This window comes from Fusarium pseudograminearum, chromosome 3, assembly GCF_000303195.2.
Source record: "Fusarium pseudograminearum CS3096 chromosome 3, whole genome shotgun sequence".
Classification (NCBI taxonomy): Eukaryota; Fungi; Ascomycota; class Sordariomycetes; order Hypocreales; family Nectriaceae; genus Fusarium; species Fusarium pseudograminearum.
In genome coordinates, this window is record NC_031953.1 from 1,848,214 (window position 1) to 1,864,475 (window position 16,262).

Genomic DNA, 16,262 nt, shown 5'->3' on the forward strand with positions numbered 1-16,262 from the left:
CCTGGCTGCTATGCGACTGCAATTCGAATTCATGTACTCGTGCCTGAAGATACCCATACATGTTAGATAGCTGAGCAATGTTGATAAACATAACTTTTCACTAGTTGGCATTTCATGACCCAAGGAGCGAATTGTAACAACCAACTTTATTAATTCCAACCCCTAAAGCAAATGAATGAATGCACTGCTCCATATTCCGTGGTATTTCCATCATATTAGTTCTTCCAACCTGTCATTATATCATCCAAGGCGTTCCAAAGAAGGGGCATTGTATCTGGACCGGAGGCATCGTGTATCATCTACTCAACATGATCGGAGACAGCAAACTTGCTGAGAGATCGCAGCTTGGCACCATAAAAGTAAAGCAACCAGATACCAATGATACCAATGACACTCAAACCACCAAGCAGACTTGTGCCCTTGTCAACACCGAGGTTGTCAAATAGGGGCTGTGCAAAGAGGACGCTACCGCAAGCAAGAGCGCTTCGGAAAAAGTCGTTCGCAGCAAAGAGACTGGCAGCATACATAGGGTAGCTCAGGGGAATGTAGACAAAGATACACTGCATGACAACAAAGACGGTGGCACCGTAGATGGTGATACCGATGGTTGGCACGATCCAGTGGATCGAAGCTCGAGCTGTCCAGGCGAAGAGGAACAAGCCGATAGTAGGTCCAATAGAGGCTGGAAGAGCTGGGACGAGACGGCTTTCTTGGATGGGCCAGCCGCGCTTGGCGATGCGAGGGTCCATGTAAAAGTAGAGGTAAGAGAGGTAGACCCCGACACCAATCATACATGAGACAAGGACACAAAGGAAGACAAGACCGATCTCGCCCAGGTTCATGTTATAATAAACGGGGTAGACGCGGGGGAAGACTTCGAAGACTAGAAAAGAGTCAGTCAACTAAACCTAATTGGTCAAAACGGAATAGACTTACAGGAATAGTAGATTCCGTAGATGATTGCAGTGTAAATCTGCACAAACAGCACAGCGGGATCCTTGATGGTGATCTCCATGGGCTTGATGAGGGCATCAAGAGCGATGGCGGAAACCTTCATGTGGCGCTGATCAATCTCACTCTGTGACATGAAACGCTCGTTTCCTGTGAGCTTACGGAGACGCTCAGCACGGCGGAGGAGGATGTTTGCACCGCTTGTCTCGGGGAGGAGCAGGAACATGAGGATAAAGATAGGGGCGGAGGCCCAGATACTCTCGTACAGAGACCAGCGCCAGCCCTTGGCAGGGACAGCAAAACCACTGAGAAGAGGGCCGAGCGCAGCTATAGGATATTAGTTGATGATACATAATGACAGATACGAAAGGAGATACTTACGTCCACAGTAAGCAGCAGCGACCCAAGCCATCATGGCATAAGGAAGAGCCATGAAGCTGTAGATATCACCGAGTGAAGCACCTCCGGAAGCCAAACAAGGCGAACCAAAGAAACCCTGAAGGAATCGAAGAACCATAAGGCCGGGATAGTTCTTGACCAGCGCGGTGGGAATGGAGATGATGACAAAGAGGAACATGGTGACGATGTAGACGGGGTTACGACCGATGCGAGGGATCTCACTCAGGGGCGAGAAAATAAGAGGCCCAGTGCCGTAGCCGAGAACGTAGAGAGAAAGACCCAGCGTGGCCTTGAGCTGACTTACACCAAAGGCCCGCATGACACCTTCTGTCGAGGAAGTATAAATGGCCGATGAAGTGTAGACAACAAAGGTGTAGAGGCAGATTATCAGGGCGACGCCGAGACGTCTGTTGTTGGTCCAGTTGTGAGGGTTCTCATTATCGTCGCTATAGTACCAATCCACGAGGATATGTCCATCCTTGGTACGCTTCGGCACGACAGGGATAGACTTAACCTTTTCCACATCATGCTCCTCGTCGGCTTCTAGACGATCGATGGTGTAAGCCTGCGTCTCCTGAGGCGATCTAGAACGATGTAGTCTCACGGGGACTGAATCAGCGCGCTCGACATCTTCGGTTTCCTTGTCCGTCTCGCTCTTGATCTTGGGATCTTCAGTTGCTGCGACGGTGGACGAGGCGGAGGAAGCGAGGGCTGTGCCTGTGAGGAGGGCGTTGTTGTTGTTGGCAGGGCTCTCATCGATAATAACGTTTGGGTTGTTGATAACTGTGTCCCATGCATCGGGGAGCTTGAAGTCGGGCTTCTCTTCAGGGTATTGAAAATATCTGTTGCGGGTGACGAAGCGGATGAGTTGCCCCAAGGGAGCATCTCTGATAATGTCTGACATGGTGAGAGTTGGGTATAGCTTCTTATCAAGGCAAGGGTATCAGGATACTTTTGGAGAGATGTAGAGGTGTATGAAGCTCTATTTAACCTTATTCTTGATGATTGAGATCTAGCATGATATAGAGATGAGAGACATGCAATCCATCTTATACTCCCTATCCCACCGGCCCCCCTCCCTTACAAAAGGTGATAGATGTTCCACGGAGCTTAGCAAGCTGGAGCTCTTAAATCTCGGATTTAGTTAGTAATGTTGTGTCTTGCCAAGTCCAATAGCTACAGCCTATGAGACAATGACCCATGCAAGCCATTTCGGGCTAACAGCCATGACTATTACCAATCGCCGCTGACATTCAACTTCGGTACTCGGTATTCTCCCAGTTCCATAAAGTTTCTAGCATATGCTATGACTATATGACTGCACCCAGTTGAAGCCAAGCTTAAAAATGGCACGTAGTAATCAAGAGTTACTCATCCGTGATGGACCAGAGTCTGGGCCTAGCGGACTTTAGGGCTGACCTTGCACCAAGATCTGCAGTCTCGCATGGAAAAGGTGATTAGAGTTATCGCCGGGATGATGACCCTTGAATGTAGATCTCGGACGAGTTTCGTAAGATTCAACAGAGATGACCACCCACTCGCCCACTATCTACATTGCTACAGTGACTTTACGACACTGCGAGATAGACAATTCTTAATCTACATGTCGTCATTCAAGATTCGGATACGCGGCTGTTTTACTGTATAGGCGTAGTAGGTAAACCTGTGAGCACTAACAATATACATACTTTGTTTGCTGTATACAATCCGGCCCGCTTACTGCGCTGTTCAGAACTCAGACCGTATTTGGCCTAATATATGAATTGCTTTTTCTTTCTTTCTTTTTGTTTCTTATTTCTCACCTAAGATGCACTTTTGAGTCTGCCAACTCACTTCACTTCAGTCCTCATGCTCAACGAGTAAAAGCTCTGAAATATGTCTTGGATTCGTTATCAGCACTAACAGAAACAAGAAGAGGTTGGACCCTCCGCTGTCCAGAGACTAACTCAGTTAAGACTCGATAAAGCTTAGCAATCGCACCGTAGTCTCGGGATGTGTATCGCACAGATCAGCCAATTAGAGACTATCAATCCCCTGGATTAATCACCCTCGGTGTGACATCTCCCCGGTCCAGAGTTGCTTGCCATGTTTTGAGGCTTACTTTTTACAGTTGAGCCTTAATGCCGAGTCCCGGGAGTTGAGTTGCTGCTGCAAATTATACTGTAACCAATGTTATCTCTTGGCATATATACCATAGCAGTTGATAAATACTCTTTTTTCATATGGGATTCCTCGGCCATCTTCCACTCTCATGCTCCAAACAGTATATACCAGCGACTCCAATAATGCGTATTTCCCCATGGGGAATCTCTAATGTACATTCGTTAATACCTAATCTCTTCTGGCTTCTGAAACTTTCGCTTCTGGCCCTAATGCCCAAGCCTTATCCGTGCTAGCATTCCAAGTGTCCGGATGCCCCGGGACCTTGCTTACTACACATAAGAATATAGACCAAGCTACCGCTTGAAATCGTGGCCTCATGGCTACCCTGTGAAGCAAAAGGGAGGTGTTGTTGTTGCGTTCGTCGCGTCACCGATGCTCATCTGTCCCCGGTAGTTGGTTCGCCAGACAAAGGGCGCAACACCATGGCGTATCGTGTTACGCTAGTAAAAGGGCCAACATCACAGGCTCACTAAACGCTGATCTGACCTGACTGGCCATGACGCAAAGCGAGAGCGAGGACAAGTGGTGGGATGCTGTAGCACGGTAGCCTCTTATCGACTCTCTGCAGAGTCTCATTCGTCCGCAACGGGGCATATGTCATGCTCTTGCTATCTTGGCCGTGAGTCCATCGTGGGTCTCTCACCAAGACCCTCGCTGCCCAGCACGCTTCTTGATGCGTCGTCTTTGAAGTTCCTTGTGTATCATCAAAGCTGGCGCGTCGGTACCCTGGTCTAGTTCGTCGATAATATCCCACACCCTAGAATCCTCCGCATCCAGAGCCAGCTTGATAAATGGTTCCACCCACTCAGAGGATCGCCATAGTGTTGAGTCGGGTCTTCTTCCACCATCTCTGAGCTGGATGTATTGCGGTACTGCAGCCTTGGCATAGCCAATAAGCTTAAATGCTAGCTCAAAGTCGCCTACCTCTGCGCAGACCGGTATTATCACGTTCAGTGCAGCCATCGCATTCTCACGCTCCAACCATGTCTTGGGAGCTGCAGGTTCGACGTTGGTTTCGTTTTCAGACACAATTTTCTCAGATACGGGCTCACTGGGGGCAACAGCCTGGTCGCTTTCCGTTGTCGACGTGGTGGGGATTTTGGTTTTGGACAGTTCGACATAGCACATCTTTGCAAGCTCATACTTCGTTTCCGTCTTGACGCTGTGCTTGACTAGATGGCCAATATTGCTGAACCGGGGGCTTCTGCCACTGAGGAGGTTTGCGTTGCGGAAAAGTGGCATAGCAGCCTCAGAAGTTCTGGTTTTAGCCATGGCCTCGACTGTGACCATGACCGCATCCAACGGCACAAGACCCTCCTTTTGCATAGTCTCTATAGTAGAGGCTGCAGTGTCGATAAGATCCCGGTTCTTGAGTAGAGCCCGGTAGAGAGGCCGTGTGGTTCCTTGGTCCTCTAGCCATCCGGATTTTTGTAACACGTTCAACGCGGAAAACGCATCGGCGATGTCCTCAGCGTTGGCGTAACCCTCGATAACAGCATCGTGGTGATGTTGAGAGAGCTTTCCACGGCTCGATAGCTTCGCAAGAACCTGGCTGGCCAGGTCAGTGTCGCCGTGTTTTGCGGCGGTCGCCAGAATATTTTCAAGGACACCATTAGACGGGTTGTGAATTGAAGTTTTGACAACCTCGTCCCACAAATAGAGTGTTCCTACGTAATGGAATACCTGACTGAACATGTCCAGAGCCATTAATTGAATATTTCTGAAAGGGGCATCGGTGCCCCGAGCATGTTTCCTTTTCTTGAGCAGGCGAAGCATTTCGTCTTCAAAGCCCACTCTGCCGAGTTCCAGAATAAAAATGTCGTAGATCCAGAGGCCAACCTGGTTAGGGCCATCCAATAATTCGTCAAGCTTATCCATGGCCAGTTCGTGTTGACCCTCTCGAAGCATTGCCAGAGCAATATTTTGTTTGGCAGAATGTGTAAGTTCGAACCAATAGTTGTCCAACAGCTGTACAACCTTTTGTCGCAGTAAATGTTCGGGGTGGACAGTGAGAGCTTCGAGAGCAAGATAGCACATCTCCGCAGTGAGCGGAACGCTCTGCTCGCGCATGTCTTCTAATAACCTGCGAACTCCCTGGCTAGAGCCATCTGGATAGGCCATAGCAGACATCATACTCTCGTAGATTAAAGGGTTGAGGGGATATTGTCGATATTTAAGCAGATACTTGACAATATGAATGGTTCTCTGGAACTTGTTTTTTACAAACGGGGCATATTCACTTGATGGCGATGCTCGCAATCTCATGAGGGCATCAACCAGGACCTGCGTTGAAACATGTCCCAGATCTGGCAACATTTGATCAAGGGCAGGATTTGGAGACTTTGGCGCAGTATTTTTGTTCGCTTTCAAGTCGGTTTGAGGTTGAGGTTCTTTTTCTCGCTTCACTTCTTCGTATCCACGCCGCTCTTCAAACTTCTCATGAAAAGAACTCAAGGCTTGCGCCGAATCTTCAGGTATCGAATCTTCAGCATTGCTGGTCCCAAATATCCGCCTTTGAGTTAGACCTGTACTCTGAAGTCCTTGGTTTGGAGCCTGTCCTTGGATTGAAGCATTAAATGCCCTGGGCAAGACACACTTGTGACTCGCTGTCCAGAGGCACCGCCTGAGCCCATTCTGTGCCAATTGCAGGCAGGGCATATTGGCTGCGCAACTGCGTCGTTGATGTCGATATCGAGGTTGGGTTCAATTAATTAATTCTCTTCCTATCATGGGTACAGGCGGAAACTCTTCCGTATTCCCACAATAGCCGCGCAAACAACCTTTAAGCGGGGCTATGCAACTTTCGAGGCCTTAGCCGCACCCAAACGCGCTCACCTCGTAGCTCACCGAACAGCCGCGCTCCACTGAGCTGTTCGTTCCATTCTCAACATCGGGTTTCTAGCAAGCGCATCATACATCACATAGATAGTAACAGGCGCAACAACCGACAAAATGGTACGTTCACATATTGATCTTAGCACCGAGCTGAAGAGATATTTGGTTAATCTAAATCCTGGCTCTCCTTTGCCTATGACACAACTTACCTGCACCAATAGCTAACATGGAATAGCTACCCCTCGGTCTACTTAACGCCGCCCAAGGCCACCCCATGCTGGTCGAGCTGAAGAACGGAGAGACACTCAACGGTCACCTGGTTTCTTGCGATACATGGATGAACCTCACACTCAAGGAGGTGGTGCAGACAAGTCCGGTATGCGCTCCACGCCCACAGCCTTGATCGCTAGTTTTGTGGAAATGCTGATGAGTTGGGAACAGGAGGGCGATAGATTCGTGCGATTACCGGAGGTCTATGTCAAGGGAAACAACGTACGTCCAAGCGATCAGATACATATTAGCAAAAGATGGGAGCAACTAACAGACAGCAGATCAAATACCTGAGAGTACCCGACGAGATTATCGACCAGGTTAGCGAATCGCAGAAGGGCCAGCAGGGCGGTTTCCGAGGCGGACGAGGAGGCGGTTCAAGGGGAGACCACAGTGGACGCGGCGGTGACCGTGGTCGTGGCCGTGGAGGCCGAGGCCGAGGCCGGGGACGAGGTCAATAAGCTGAATTACGAAATTTTACGACGATACCTTGCGCATGCAGAACTGTTTGCCATAGATCTCAAGCGCATCACACCAGGATACAAGTGAGTCTATGGTAGCAAAAGAAGCAAAAAGAGGAGGAAGTCTGGTCCTCTGTGATTACCACATACATATTCCAGCTACCAGCTACCAGCTACCAGCTACCAGCTTTCAGTTCAGGTTGCTTCACGAACGATATATACATCGATTTAGAATGAAGTCAATAAACCAAGAAGAGGCAGCAATTCCGCAAATGAATAATGCCGCACAATGTACCACTATTGCGGTTCTGATTTGGGCTTACTATACGTAATTACTGTTGAATTTCTGTTATACTACGGTTAAGAGCATCACTTTTTTTCACTAAGGATAACTCGCCAACACATACCTATCACAATACTGTTGAACTTAGTTAGTGAAAAAAGCGATGCTCCTAACCGTAGTATGACCAAAGGATAACTTGCCAACACACATACGTATCACAATACAGTATTCACTCACAAAGTTCCATAGGTATTCAAGATAAATTTAACGGAATTGTCTATTTTATGCGTAAAACGTTCCTCGATGTAATTCACATCGAGTTCTATCAGCAACATAGGCCCAGTACGATCGACCATGGCCACCGGCATATATCATCAAGCGCAAGGCATCATATCGAAATACATCTTCATCAAACGCCCATTACCAAGTACAAAGCAAACATGTACAAATCCTCCTCCTTCTACTTCTTGTATGCATCTAAAAGTTGGCAACAGCCACGGCGATAGCCTGGCTATCAGAGTGTGAGATGGACAAGGTGATGTCCTTGACACCAGCCTTTTGGGCGGCAGCGGCAGCGTCACCATGGAGCTGGAGATTTGTTAGCGTCGTGTTTTATTTGTGATCAGGAGTCAACTTACAGAAACAGTGGGAGCACCGTTCTCACCCTTGACAATCTCAATGTCCTTCATAGCGGCACCGGCACCTTGGCTGGCAACACCCAATGACTTGAAGACAGCCTCCTTGGCACTCCAGCGACCAGCGAAAGAGCTCTGAGGGCTGGGAGCCTGGCGGCAGTAAGAGATCTCGTTGGCAGTAAAGTTTCGCTCAACAAAGGTCTCGTTGTCAATGTTGACGGCAGAAATGTCCTCGACATCGACACCAACCTGGCTGTTCTTGTTGGCAACCTTGAGAGCAAGGGCCTCCATGACCTGCTCAGTCTCCTTGGCCTTGGTAGAAGAAACAACCTTCTCGGATTGCTTCATGAAATCAGCACCATACTTGAGCTCAGACGACTTCTTGTCCTCAGTGACGCGGGCATCAGGGTTCAGAAGAACCTTGCTGAGCTGGTCGTCAGCGTAAGGAGAGTTGTTCTTGGCAACGAACAACTTGTTGTTGATGAAGCCATCGTGGAAGTAGCGGTAGGCCTTCTTCTGGCGGGAATCGACCTTGGCACAGTAATCGTTGTAGGTCTTCTCGTCAAGAGTGGCAAACAGGTACTTGGGGTGGATACCAATGGCCTGGGCACCCTTCTGACCGAAACCGAAAGAGGTGACGGAGAAGGCCTTGACACCATCAGTCTGGATGCTTCGGCTGGGGTAGACGATAAGGTCATATTGCTCCATGATGGGGTCAACGTTATCAGCGTTGCGGTTACCGGGAACAAGACCAGTGTCGAGGACCTGGAGACATCCGTTCATCATCCAAGCACCTGCAGCACCCTTGGGGTGACCGGTAAGGTACTTCTGGAATATACCCAAAACGGCGTTACCCTTCTTGCGGCCGAGGTGGCGGAGCTGCTGGCAGATAACGTTGGACTCGTTCTTGTCGTTGGCCTTGGTGGAGGTTCCGTGGAAAGAAGCAACACCGATATCGTCAACAGTGAGACCCCAAGTGGCAAGGGCACCACGGAGAGGAGCGATGCTAGGATCACTCTTCCAGAAGTTGTTGCCCATGCTGCGGAGGAGCTCCTTCTCTTGACGAGCGGCCTCCCTCTCAATGTGAGCGAAGCGGTCCTGAGCGTACTCCTTCTCGTCGAAAGTGGCGCCCTGAGACTTCATGGCGTCAATCTCGTCATGGACATACTCAAGCTCAGACTCCTGCCACTGCTTGATGGTCTTCTTGCGGCGCTCGATCTGGCGACGGCGGTAGTTGATGTCAAGAAGAGGCGAAGGGAACTTGCCAGGGTTCTCACGAGCAGTGGTGAGAACACCCTGTCCAGGAGCAGGAACGGAACGACCGATCTTGTCAGAGGCAGTGGTAGTAAGAGCGATGATACCGTGGATGGGGACACCCATTTCAAGGGCAAGCTTGGCAGTCATGATGATCTGGATACCACAACCCTGGGACTCCATGAATCCGTTTCGGGTAGTGGTGGTAGGACGAGACATCTCCTTGGGGGTACGTCCATGAGCAAACTCGTCAACAGTGTTGCTAGTGGCCTTCATGTTGGCGAACTCGTAAGAGCCTTCCTCACCAAGATCGTCGAAACCACCGACGAAGCAGACACGAGCCTTACCCTCCATGATGGTCTCGTAACCAGTGTCAATGGACTCGACAGCGGTAGCACAAGCACCAACGGGGGTCTTGATAGGTCCGGAAGAAGACATCAACAACATGTTAACCCAGGCGGCCATGGTGTTGATGAAAGACTCCTGGAGAATATCGTTCTGCACAGGCTGGTCGAGGAAGCGAGTGCGGTGCATGTCTCGGAGAGCAGCAGCACCACCCATACCGGAACCAACACAGTTACCAACCTCAGAGACGTGGACATACTTGTAGAACTCATAAGGATCAGTGATACCAGAAGACAGAAGAGCCTCAGCAGTGGAAACAAGGAGGAACAGGGTAACGGGGTCAACCTGAGAGACGATATCGTCGGGAACACCGTAGCGCTTGGGGTCCCAGCCAGTGGGAATTTGTCCAGCAACAAGGCGGTCGAAGCGAAGGGCCTTGGGGATCCAGAGAGAGGCACCCTTCCTGAGACGGATGATGTACTCGCCACTGTCAGGGATCTCGAAAACCTCGACCTTGTCACCGTGCTCACGCTTGAACTCCTCAGCGGTCTCCTTGGAAGACTCAAAGGGTTCGAGATCCTCCTCAATGACAACCTCGTGGAGAAGCTGCTTCTTGTTGGGGTCGTAGCCATCGAACAGCTCAGGCTCGATCAGACGGATACCAGAGTGCTCGAGAACGAACTTCTCGTACTTCTGCTTAACGTCCTTGTCGTCAACGGGCTCTCCAGTCTTGGAGTCAACCCAGCCAGAGTAGGGCTTGCCCTTGATGGGACCGTTGTGGTTCTTAATGAGACCCATGATCCAAGCCATCTCGACGCAACCCTCAAGAGAGAATTCACCGTAGGCTTCCATCTCCCATCGGGTACGGGAGTTACCCCAGGGACCAACCTCGGCGAAACCAGTGACAACGACAACCTTCTCAAGATCGACCATACCTTTGAGGCTGTCGTTGAGGGGCTCGACCTCAGTCTTCCAGTCAGGGCGCTTGGGGAAGTCAAACTTGATGTTGGCACGAGGGTCGATGGTCTTCTTCTTGTAGAGAACCTCGGAGGCGGCACCGTTAACGATGGTGTTCTCGATGGCGCTCTCCTTAGCAACAGCACGGCGGACCTCGCTGGTCTCCATGATATCCTTGCGAAGCTTGGTCATGGTCTCGTTCAGGTTAGGGATGAACTGGAGACCACCGTTGAGATCAGCAAAGACAGGCTCGTTCTGGCACAAGTCAACCAGAGTGGGAGACATAAGGCCGAGAAGGTTGAAAGCCATCTCCTGCTGAGAGAAAGTGCGGACGCCGAAAGCCTCAACACCCTCAGCAACAATGTTGTTGCCAGACATGAGACCAGTTCCTCGGGTCCAGCCAATGACAGCACCACAGATGGTGAGGTAGTTGGCCCAGCTCTCGGAGTGCCATCTGTTGAATAGGGTCTCCAGACCGAGCTTGGACTCGGAGTAGAGACCATCGCTACCAAAGGTACCGTGGTTGGGAGAAAGAGGCAGGACGACTTGGGCAGGTCGGGTCTCGAAACCACGCTCTGTCTTCTGGGACTTGACACATCCGAGAAGACGGATAAGGTTGGTAAGCATGATGCGGTGAGCGAGCTCAGACTTGGAGTCAATGTCGTCAATCTGTCGACCGTTCTCGGGAATGGCAGCGAAAGGAATAATGAAGTCAAGATCCCAGCCGAGACCCTCCTTGGTATCGTAGATGTACTCAACCAAAGCCTCAACATCTTGCTTGCTTCCCTGGTTGAAGGGAACAACAACGATCTGAGAGCCACGAGAGCCGTAGCGGGTATACATGGCTTGGTAGTACTCTGTGACCTCACGAGAGAAGCGGCTGGTGGTAACGATGACCTTGGCACCACCGCTGACGAGACCCTGAAGGACCTCAGCACCGATGGAACCGGCACCGGCACCAGTCATGAGAACGTGCTTGTTCTGGAACGTGACACCAGACTTGGCAGCATCCTCCAAGCAGTTCAGGTACACGCCAGTAAGCTTCTTGCTGTAGTCCCAGCCGTGCAGACCCTTCTTCTTGAGGTGAAGGAAGGGAATGGTCTCAACCTTGCCCTTGCTTTGGCTGTTCTTGAGAACCTTGCGTCCCTTGTTGTCCTTGGGGAGAATCTGGCTCTCGTTCATGGCGAGCGATCGGAGGACATCGCCATACAAGCTCTTGATCTCAAGCTGGGAAGTCTTGGACAGCTTGTGCTGCTGCTTAATGAGTCTGTAGATGCGGGAAAGATCGCTCTGAACCTTGGTGCGGTTACCGTACTCAGAGATCTTACCACCCTCAGCCATTTGCTGGACATAGTGTTCCAGCTTGCGGCAGCTGGCACGGGGGACCTCCTCGTAGTTGAGGTTGCCTCGGGCATCGACAGTGGTCCTGGGGCCAGTAGGGACAGCAACGTCCTTGTAGACAGGAGCGATTTCAAGAACATCCTGGATGTTCTCAATGAGCTGCTGCCCAAGCTCCTTGGCAAGCTTGTAAGTCTCGCCTCGCTCGGTGGGGCAGTTATCAATGTGGTACTGCATGAATTCGAGAAGCTTGGGGTTGGAACGGTTCATGAGACGGATGCACTGGCTGACAATCTCACGATCGATGGCCTGGAGACGGCCAAAGATGATATCGAAGTACATGCTGAGGGCATCTTGACGAGCCCAGTTCCAGGAGGAGTCGTAGGTTCGGGCCTTGAGGGGAGTGAAGACAGGCTCGATACCGGAAGCATAGAAGTCACCATGCTCGGCAGTCCAGAGATCAATCTGGGCTTGCAAGACCTTCTCAGACTTTTGAGAGTTGATATGGGCCTTCTCGCCCTCTCGGAGGTCGATCTTGAGGTATCGGGCAAGGAGCTCGAGTTGTTGCTTGAAGAGAGCACGCTGATCCTTGGTAAGGGCATCAATGGCAGCGGGGTCCATCATCATACCACCGCTTGAGCCACCAGCGGGGCCAGTGGCAGCAGCTGTAGACAGGCTGATACCAGCATTTGTGGCATACTTGTTGGCGACGCTGTCGAAGAAACCCTTGGCATCACCCTCGGAGCCCAATCGGGCGGGAGGCTCCATTGTGAGGGCGAGGAGCAGAGCACCATCTTGTCGGCCGGGTCCAAGACCCCATCGAGACTCGAGGTATTTTCGGGCCGCTGTGATGTTGAAACCACCAGGCATCTTTGAGGAGATAAGTCGGGCGATCAAGGACAGTGATTGCTTGCCCAGGTTGCCATCGAAAGTGGCCTGCATGGAGGCACCAAGCTCATCAAGCGGTGTGTCTTCGGGCTTCTCAGGGGTTGAACCGAATTCTTTTCCTAGATCACCGAGGATCTCGTTCTGGAGGGTGGACTTGCCTAGAAACATCAAATGTTAGAAAACTTGTCAATTAGGGGATTGTCTTGTTCCACTTACCACCGACAAGGTCCTTGATGGCCTTGCTAAGAGGAACCTCGAGAAGAGGCTTCTTGAGCTTCTGCGCAATGAGGGCGCGGACGATGTCGACGGCCTGGACAGGCTCATCGGCAACTTGGGCAACGGGGCCGGAACTGGGGGCGGGAGCAGCGGCAGCGGCGGGAGCAGCAGCAGAGGCCGCAGGAGCAGAGGCAGAAGCCTCGCTGGAAGAAGCAGCAGCAGGCTCAGGCTCCTCTTCCACGGGATCAACATCGTAGTAGATCTCCTTGGCGTCCTTGTTGTAACAGAGGATATTTCGCTGAACGGACTTGGCGGCATCGTAAGCCTCATACTTGGACTTCAGGGTTCGCTTGGCCATGACACCAAGGGTGTCGGCAGGACCGATTTCCACGACTCGCTCAGCGGTCCTCTCACCGAGGAACACATCTTGGGTCTCAATCCATCTAACGGGAGAAGCAAATTGGTATGCGAGCAGCTCAACGAGCAGCGTGTGAGCGAGCTCCTGCTCGACTTCGGGACGCATTTTGGCGGTATTAGGTCGTGAGGAGGTGAAAGAAAGGGTATCTCGAAAAAGGCCGAATTGGCAATCGCAACCTAGAATTGGTGCGAGAGGATGGTCGAATTGACGGTGATTATACCGGGGGCCCGCTTAACCCCAACGTAAAAGAATATGGAACCGTCGCAAGAAACTCCCAAGCTGAAGTGTGCAGCTGGCGGGGAGGTAGGAAAGAAGATGATAAGGGAGGGGGAGGATAGAGAGGATGCAGGAGGAGGAGAATGATGGAGGCAGAGGAAAGTGGCCGGTAAGTCTATGAATATGAAGGCCTAGAATGTAATTCCGTTCTGCCTACCAGCAAGAAACAATGGGAAGGATTAGAGAACAGACGGAGCTAGATTCCAACCAGACGTGCGGATGGCCCGTACGAATAGGTAACAACGACTGTAACCAACAACGAGGGAGGAGTCGATTGTTGAACAACTGGCCCACCAAAAAGTTCATCGATTGAAAAAAAAATTGGGGGGGGCTCTAGGCCACACCCCGGGCAATTGGCACCTTGTAGAGTACTTGTTGTAGGGCAGCTCTCGGTACATCGAGTACCCTGTCAGGGCGCCGTGTACGCTCGCTCCCGCTGTAGCACGGTTGAGTATCCGGTACTTTCTCTTGGGTGGAACATCCCCGAGCCACACATGGCTGCGGGTCCTTGGCGTGCAGCCCGCTTCTCAACCATATTGAACAGCTAGTCCTATTGTAGTTTAACACTTGTTTGTAGGCGTGCACCAGCCAGGGGCGTCCAGGGGAGAGTCTTCCCCAGAAACCAGCCTTTTGGGGCACCATCAACATGTTTGAGTGAGGTGAGTTTGGTTGTTTTGCTGGTTATCATCATTTGCGATCGATTATCCAAAGATAATTCGGCCGAGCGGGCTCTCTTCCTGCATGCTCGGTCTTGTCGTCTACTGGTCAGCGATTAGGATTTCGGCCCAGGAACGATAAGAAAAAGGCGCCATGTCAATACCAAACAAGTAAGGTGACGACACCTAGGCCATACCACCACCATCGATTCCCAGGGTTCAAGGGTAGTGGTACAGAGTAGATGGTCTTTGCTCGCCAGTCAGAACGCATATGAATAAGCCAGAAGGGGTGCGAGCATAGAGGCACCGTAAAGATGGATCATGACAGTAGGTAGTAGTAAGTAAGGGAGGCACCAAATAGCGGTGCCATCCATCCATCTGTTCAGTGCAATTTCGCGTCTTGCTCAACTGTCACCCGGCATGATCAACTCGGCTAGGTACCGATACATATAATTGATGGTGAAAGTGAATTGTTGTTTACTCGCTTATCCGTCGGTTTCCGGAACTCCGAGCTTCTCATGATTGCTACAAACTGCAGATATGTTGAGCTATCATTCTGTCTCTAAGCCATGGTTGAGCATTAGAGTTATGGGATTGAATCCAACGGCCGTTGTATGTTGTTGTGAGGTTGGTTTGCGGCTCTTATCTGCACCTCTCTGAAACGATTGCGCATAGCCACAGCCGTTGGTGCATGTAAGAGCGAAACGAGATCTACAAGACGCCATGCCGCGTACGGATAAGGGTCGCGCAATTAAATAGCATCGATGAGAGATATATCGATGGTGTATCACAAAGTTTGAGAGGCTCATGCTCGGTCAGTTCACTTTATCGAGCAACTCACCGAAAGGCTTCAGGGCTTCGCAGCTAAACCACCATGTATGTACAGTGCTTTACGTGTAAGGTACGTGGATGGAAGCGATCATTATAGCTCGACCCCACTACGTTCGGGAAGTCGATGCTGGACGGAGAATGTGGGGTGTCGAATCATTGTTGGAACAAGAAGTTGGGGACATGAGTGAGGCGTTGACGAGGCGGTAAAGAGGGGCACAAATTTTCTCATCATGACCACGACCGACTTATCATGATATGATCAGTGCAGAAAGAGTCAATTGGTAGCAGAATGTTGATTAAAGTTTACTTTTTGATAACTATGGTGCCGTTTGGACGATTGGGAAACTCTTACAGTTTATGTGGAATCTATCGCCATTTGGAAACCGTGTTTGATGGGAATGAACGTGGACGTTGATGCTTGTCTTTCATGGGTAGTGGGGTGGAGTACGGGAAGCCCACGAAACTTCCGAGCTGAACACTTGTACAGTACCTCTACATTCATTTAGAGCAGACTCGACATTCAGAACAAGACGGCACAGCAGAAACGGCTTGAAAAGTAGGCCCCGAGTACAGTACCCAAAATTGATCCAAAGATATTGTTCGAGGCTGTTAGTGCCAAAACCTGCTTGCCACTTCGCTAGTCATGGAAGGATTCTATCACTTCTCAATGGTCACCCTAAAGGTGGAAAATTTCGGTCGTCACCGACACCGCTAGTAGAGATTGAGACTCGCCATCTACCCGGGAGGAGGGTGAAGAAGCACAGCAATGAAACCTTGACATAACCGAATTGCCCGAACCATTCAAGTAGAAAGAGTGAGTCAAAGGCGTATGACGAGATGTCTTGCAGCAGATTGTCGCTTCAGAAATGCTGAGGGATTATGATGACGACTTTATCATGCCATGGCTGATGGTAAATACGTCGGGGATAGATACGGACTCACTGAGAGGGATTGAATGGAGTTGAATGTAACCTACAGAAGAAGCTTGTGGCAACAAAATAGACCCAACCCATATCTGGATCCAAACCAAAACGATGAGAGCAAACCATTGGTCTGTGGGAAGAATCGTGTGTTCCGAAACGGACG

General features: G+C 50.6%; 4 protein-coding genes across 4 annotated transcripts, besides 1 other annotated feature; 1 reads left to right on the plus strand and 3 right to left on the minus strand.

The window, feature by feature from the left end:
• Positions 1–299: 299 nt before the first annotated feature.
• Positions 300–2,254, minus strand: FPSE_07172 (uncharacterized protein; the record flags this gene model as incomplete). Its single annotated transcript, XM_009260290.1, has 3 exons — positions 300–883; positions 937–1,278; positions 1,333–2,254. 3 exons carry the CDS (start codon positions 2,252–2,254, stop codon positions 300–302), a joined length of 1,848 nt encoding a protein of 615 aa, XP_009258565.1.
• A 1,898-nt stretch (positions 2,255–4,152) lies between these two features.
• Positions 4,153–6,171, minus strand: FPSE_07171 (uncharacterized protein; the record flags this gene model as incomplete). The annotated part of the gene is made up of 1 exon (XM_009260289.1): positions 4,153–6,171. One exon carries the CDS (start codon positions 6,169–6,171, stop codon positions 4,153–4,155), a length of 2,019 nt encoding a protein of 672 aa, XP_009258564.1.
• A 294-nt stretch (positions 6,172–6,465) lies between these two features.
• On the plus strand, positions 6,466–7,079 carry FPSE_07170 (uncharacterized protein; the record flags this gene model as incomplete). Its single annotated transcript, XM_009260288.1, has 4 exons — positions 6,466–6,513; positions 6,584–6,724; positions 6,790–6,840; positions 6,900–7,079. 4 exons carry the CDS (start codon positions 6,466–6,468, stop codon positions 7,077–7,079), a joined length of 420 nt encoding a protein of 139 aa, XP_009258563.1.
• Positions 7,080–7,839: 760 nt separating this feature from the next.
• FPSE_07169 (uncharacterized protein) lies at positions 7,840–13,518 on the minus strand (the record flags this gene model as incomplete). Its single annotated transcript, XM_009260287.1, has 3 exons — positions 7,840–7,950; positions 8,001–12,937; positions 12,996–13,518. 3 exons carry the CDS (start codon positions 13,516–13,518, stop codon positions 7,840–7,842), a joined length of 5,571 nt encoding a protein of 1,856 aa, XP_009258562.1.
• Positions 13,141–13,194: a microsatellite.
• Positions 13,519–16,262: the final 2,744 nt, after the last annotated feature.